The 6,309-nt window shown below is 37.2% G+C and overlaps 1 protein-coding gene across 1 annotated transcript; it reads right to left on the bottom strand.

Moving 5' to 3' along the window:
* Positions 1-233: 233 nt before the first annotated feature.
* On the bottom strand, positions 234-4,120 carry LOC110784184 (probable polygalacturonase). The gene is made up of 6 exons (XM_021988620.2): positions 3,973-4,120; positions 3,529-3,861; positions 1,788-1,908; positions 1,523-1,697; positions 1,271-1,341; positions 234-1,158 (listed from the first exon to the last, which is right to left on the bottom strand). The coding sequence occupies exons 1-6, from the start codon at positions 3,991-3,993 to the stop codon at positions 458-460; spliced, it is 1,422 nt and encodes a 473-aa protein (XP_021844312.2). The 5' UTR covers positions 3,994-4,120; the 3' UTR covers positions 234-457.
* Positions 4,121-6,309: the final 2,189 nt, after the last annotated feature.

Raw genomic sequence — 6,309 nt, 5'->3', positions numbered from 1 at the left:
GTAAAAAGAGATAGCAATTATATTGCTCTATCACCTATCTAAACTTGTAACGTGTGGTGAAGAACATGTATAGTAAATCACTGTCTTACAAAGATTTCTCCCTATATACTTTTCAATATTCCATCCGTAAAATTAATGCATCATCTCAACTTCTCTCTCAAAAAAATAGTTGTACAATATTTTCTGTACCCTAGTGCTTTAACAGTTAAACATTGTTCCTATAAATAGCCATGTAGAACTCAAGGAGTCAAGAATTTTGATTAACAACCACATTATATTTAAATTACACACTCAAAAAACCGATGAGGGACATCGAGATCAAGAGTTCAAATCCTAATATTATTACGAGTACATACTTAAATAGGCGTTAGTCACGTTACATGGAAAACGCCATATTAGCCAAGCTAAAATCAACCAAAAACAAAACAAAGCACATCCCCTATATTGCTACATAAACTTAAGCCAGAACAGGCGCTGCACAAACTTTCAGCACCACCTGATCAATTGGCAACTTATCCTCGGGGAATTTGCAATCCGTAACCTTGGCGTCCTCCTTCAACAACGCACAAGGCTGAGGTGTGACCCGACTAGTAACCCCTTCAACATTAGTACAGTTCCACAACATCTTGTTAGGTACCGAGGCCAACCCGATTGTAACATTTGACATACAAATCCCCTTGTAAGTATCCCCCGCGATCCCCTCCAAATAACCCGGCATGGTCACGTTCTCAGCTGTCATATCCCTGTAGTTGATGTTGTCGATGGCGGGTAGCGCCTTCGGGTCAAAGCCTGTGTCAGCGTGCGAGCTATAGTACCCTGTCATCCAGAAAACGTATTTCATGGTCTTCATTGTCACTCTCCTTACATAGATGTCTTTGACAAAAGCACCCCGTCCTGCAGAACTCTTGATTCGGACTGCTGACTCGGTGTTGATGGCTGTGATGTCCTCAGCCCGTACGTTGCTGATCCCGCCTGACATCTCACTCCCGAGCGCAATGGTGGCACTCGTTGGAGAGAAGCACGTGAGGTTGCGGATGATCACGTTCGTTGTTGGCATGTTGAAGGTGATTCCATACTCATCCAACCCACTCTTGATTGCTATGCAGTCATCTCCTGAGACTATGTAGTTGTTCTCAATCTTGACATTTGTGCATGAATCTGTATAATGCACAAAACTAGTTTTATTAAGAAACATCTTTTCCTAAAGTGACCAAGTATGCAAAAGATTTCGACAAATTGGAAATAATAGATGAATAAAGTAACAAATTACCTGGATCAATACCATCTGTGTTCGCAGAATGAGTTGGTGCAAGGATGGTCAATCCACTAATTATCACATCTCTGCAATACGGAAATATTAGGTATTTAGCCACAAGGTACACAAATCAATGTGAGCTTAGAAATGAAACCTAAACATAACTAATCACCAATTAAGCAATTATCCAGATTGTGTTCTTTTTTCAAAGGTGCAACTTTGTATTAGTGGTTCATAATTAAGCAAATTATGGGAGAATGCATTTACTTGCAATAAGTAGGGTGGACATTCCAATTAGGAGAGTTGAGCAAGGTGATATCGGAGATTTGGACTTGATTAGAGTACACGAACTCTATCAAGTTAGGCCTCGACTCATTTATTTGCTTGGCCCTATATTTTGTCCACCAAGGTTCACCTTGCCCATCAAGTGTCCCATTCGCGCCTGTAACCAATCATACATTAGTAGGTTGTCAAAATAGTAGTTTGTCAGAGAATATGAGTAATTGAATTGAAATTTAGATCGTAATTTTACCTGTAACAACCACATCAGTAAGGTTGGTTCCAAAGATAAGACTTTGATAACGACCAGCAGGGGCGTCACTTCCTTTACCGTAAGATGGCAATGGTGTAAGCATTGGGAAGTCTTTCTGATCCTGCTCGAATTAGATGGATACACCATAATCATCATATTTGACTTTCTTAACTTATTGTCCTTCAAAAAAAAAGACAACCTCAATGGCATAACAAAACCAAATCATGAATTCAGTAGGCTCATCGGCTATGGGACGGACTTATCCATAACCAACATGCTCATTTCATGACGATAAAGAAACCTTAGCTTCCTCAACAAGATCTAGGCTTGGAAGTATGGGGAGAATGCTTCATCATTATATTGACATATCCACATAAAACAACTTCACATCATGGATTATATCATACTACACTCTTTGTTAGGGATAGGAATAGGATACTATAATAAATGTTGGACACATTTATGTGTAAAATCATGTACAGGGTCGAGGTTAGCTCGTTTATCAACCATGTTATTGATGGGTGTAAGGACAAAATTCTAGTTAATGAATTATGAAAAACAGTAACTGAAACTGCACAAAGTTATAGAATAATCTTAAAGCCTCTTTGCTCATCATCTTTTTCTTTTTCAAACATGAGTAATCAGTATATTGGTCGACCATACTGCTGACCCAAGATGCAAAACTTCCTCAACCCCAAAGTTATGCCTAGCTCAGACCTTTTGCAACCCAAACTGATGAAATATCATCATGAGCGGTCCCATATAAGAATTTTAATCATCTAAAGACTATAACAAAGTTACTGATCCTTCTCATATCCTACATTAAGAAGTGAAAGTTTAGCTAATGTTAATGAAATGCCGGAAAGGAAACGCTGGACATTTTCTAATGAAAATGAACACAGGAAATGTCTATACGTTGTTCTTTTCTAATAGAAGCATCAATGATGTAACTATATCCCCCTGCCCTCACCCATCAATGATATAAGGGACGCATAAATTGCATGAATGCATTTGAGAAAGGCGCATGTGATGTTCACATAACGTGGATCACCAAATCCCCCAGGGAAAAAAGAAAAAAGAGAAGCATGTGATACCTAGCTTTCTCCCTTGACTATAATTGGAATCCCTTTATTATGGAGCTAATTAGGGGACATTTTTTCCTTTCTTCCACTTTTTAGGTTGAGAAAAGAGGTTGAAATAGTAGATGAAAAAGGGTCCATATCTCTAATCTACTACTTGTTCCACCTAAGTTCAGATTGGGTCAAAAGGCCTTGAATTTGCAATTCCAAATTTTGTAGGAAAAATCTATATCGCGATGTGGAGTATTACTTGAATATAGGACACCCATTTTGTACAATCAGACCATTTAGTAGGTAACATGCAGCAATAGAAGACAATAATGAGTGTTCTATGTTTTCATTTTGCTAAGCATAAAATTGGAATTACCAATCATAGAACTTCTTACTACAAATCTTCAATATACCACCTTACATTACCAACTTACCAAGTAGGCAAGTACTACGTATTATTCTCCAATCTCTACTCAATCACTAATACTTTATCAACCCATTTAGTAGGTGGTACCATGGGTGATAAAAGACCATAACGGGAACAAATATGGAATACTCTCATAACATAAGGGACCATTATGCTTCGTGTACCTTTCCGTCCCAAATATAACTTATAAGCATAAAACATCCATAAAATTTCATTAAACATAAAAAAAAAAAAATGAACAAACCTGGGAAGCAAGAAGAACAGCATCCTTATGAAGGTAAAGAGTGAAGTGGCTGATAAGAGAGATACTACCGGTTAGCCACTTTCCCGGTGGAACAATAAGCTGAGCCCCACCATCAGCGGCAAATTTGGAAAGGTTTTGAATTGCAGACTCAAATGCCTTGGTATTAAGCGTCTTTCCATCTCCTTTGGCTCCATATTCAGTTACAAATGCACTGTGTTTCCTGCAATTCCATCCCTTGTATGAAACTGTTGATTGTGCTTTTACCAATCTACCTTCTCTGCAAATCAAGATGAGCAGCCAAATAGCAACATTGCATACCAAAGCTGCATTTCTCTAAAAAAAATCACAGAAAATAAAATAAATTAGGGACTAAATTAGTACGATGAAAATTGAAAATTATACTTTTTCTATATAATAATTGATGAACAGAGAAGGGAAATTTACTAGAGGTGATCTGGGTGACATTGTTTTTACCCTTGTGAATCAATTAAAGATATATTTTGAAAAACAAATAAATGTAGTTGGGTTACATAGATTTTTTTTTTACTTTTTTTGGAATAGAGTAAGGAAAATAATACGGGGAACGGTGGAAATTTATGGAATGATCTGAGATAAAGCAGGGGAGGCATCAATCATCACATTTCCTGTATAATAAAAATCATTCCCTTTCTAAGGTGCGCCATTATCATACAACAATCATCCCTAATTTGATCAATTCGTTTCAATTTTATACTCAGGTATCAACAATAATACCATAAATTTTGGACGAATTAAACCCACTAATCTCTATCAATAAACAAAGAACCTGAATTGCGTAAACAACGAACTTATCAGACCAAAAACAATAAAACCCCTAAATTGATGACCTAAAAGCTCAAAGAATTACATAAAAAATCAGACGAAAATAAACAAAAAGAAAACCTAAGAAAGTAGTAAGACGAGACTAACCTGTTCTAGAATCAATCACCGCCGTGAAAGATAACGACAGATCGCCGGAGTATGAAGAGCGGCGAACCTATCGGCGAGACTTCCTGAGTATGAAGAGCAGGGAGTTGCAGAGAGACTGAGGTTGTGTTACCCTTATTTTAACTCGTTTCATACTTTGGTACCAAATAACTTCAATTAAGTTCAAATAATTTTTAAAAAAATTCAAAAAATTATTATTTTTGACATTTCCATATAAATAAATTTTTTTAAAATAACAACCGGAATCAATCGCAAAAATATTGTGATTTTGGCCGAAATGTTGCAATAAGGTACCATTTTTAAAATAAATTTTAATTCAAGGTATTATTTGATAAAACTGAAAATATAAGGTAGTAGCTTACAAAGTGAGGCAAAAGGAAGATATTTTTTTTGACAATTTTAACTTTATTTTTAGAATCGTGGTTTATTGGACAAGGGAGGCAGGAGGGGCAAAAGTGAAATTAAAATAAAATAAATACATAATCAGGTGAAAACTGTTTTGACTTTTGAGCAATGGGGTACCTTATACATGATTAAAAAAGTAGTTCATTTTCCCTTTGTGTGCACTACGGAATACGAATTGTATATGGGAGTGAGATTTAATTCTGTGATTTTGCCTGGTAACTTTTTGTAGAAGAGTCCAAACTGGAAGCCACCTCCAAAGGGTTTCCTGAAGCTGAGTGTAGATGGAAGTTGGAAGGCGAAGGATGTAGCAGGTGGAGGGGGAGTTTTCAGAAGTGATACAGGCAATTGGTACATTGGCTTTACCAGCAAGTACAATGCGGTGACTCCATTGGCAGCTGAGTTATATGCAATAAGAGAAGGATTACAAATGGCTGTTGATTATGATGTCAAGCAATTGGAAGTGGAGACATATGCTGAGATTTTGGTCAAACTGTTGGGCTCCATGGATGATCAGTATCATCACGAATTGGCACCTGTATTAAAGGATGTGGCGTGTCTCATGACAAGATTTAGTTCCTTGAAGGTGCGCCATATTCCGCGTATGCACAACAAACTTGCACATGAGTTGGCACACTATGCAATTGAAATGGCAGTTGGTCATAAGATGTTCCTTAACCCACCACCTTTACTTCGCTTATTTATGAAGGTGAGTTGGAACAAGTAAAAAACAAGCTTAGGGAGGAAGGTGAGTCTTCAGGTGCAGGTACCAGTGTTAGGTCTCATTTAATGATCGATTTGGAAGCCCCACCTCCACCAGAAGATAGTGCAGGGGTGGTTACAACGGAAATACTCTTTGGCACTATAGCAACAAAGGTCACTACTTTGGCTGTCACCAAGAATAAGACCAGTGGATTAGTCATGGGAAAGCAGAAGGGAGATGGAAGCAAGAAGATGTAGGAGTGTATGGTTTGATTCTCCTCTGCCAAGTTGGAATGAGTTTCATGGACATGTTTTTAGATGTTAGAGGGGGGAATATATTTTGGGCTTTTGTTTGGTGGGTTAGGCCTAGCTTCTCTTTTGCGAGTCGGGTTGTAAGTTTTTGGCGTTTGCCTGACCCTTTTGTAACTATTTTAAGCTAAAGCCATATTAATATAAGTTCTTCGTTGTGCGTTAAAAAAAATCTGTGATTTATCGTACACTTTTTTAAAACAATGCTCAAAATTAATGTGTTAGTGAATTACAAGGGCATGATTAGTTATGGGCAGTATTAGCTTATTAGGGGTATTAGTGGATTATTCCACATGCTAGCGATGTAGTATGTTTGTTTATGAACCTACAAGACTTTTTAATGTAGGATTTTTTTTTTGCAGAAATGACATTTTAAAGTCCAATTTTTTTTTTACAATGGAC

This window comes from Spinacia oleracea, chromosome 3, assembly GCF_020520425.1.
Source record: "Spinacia oleracea cultivar Varoflay chromosome 3, BTI_SOV_V1, whole genome shotgun sequence".
NCBI classification, from domain to species: domain Eukaryota; kingdom Viridiplantae; phylum Streptophyta; class Magnoliopsida; order Caryophyllales; family Amaranthaceae; genus Spinacia; species Spinacia oleracea.
Note: the sequence above shows the minus strand (reverse complement) of the source record. Positions and strands in the feature narration are given on the sequence as shown.

Bases quoted from the DNA above. Each gene is read 5' to 3' on its own strand.
- LOC110784184 (XM_021988620.2), bottom strand. From the start codon at position 3,993: ATGTCACCCAGATCACCTCTA. The intron at 1,909-3,528 runs GTTTGTTCATTT...TAATTCGAGCAG, and splicing joins CTGTTCTTCTTGCTTCCCAG to GATCAGAAAGACTTCCCAAT. The intron at 1,698-1,787 runs GTAAAATTACGA...GATTGGTTACAG, and splicing joins TACTGATGTGGTTGTTACAG to GCGCGAATGGGACACTTGAT.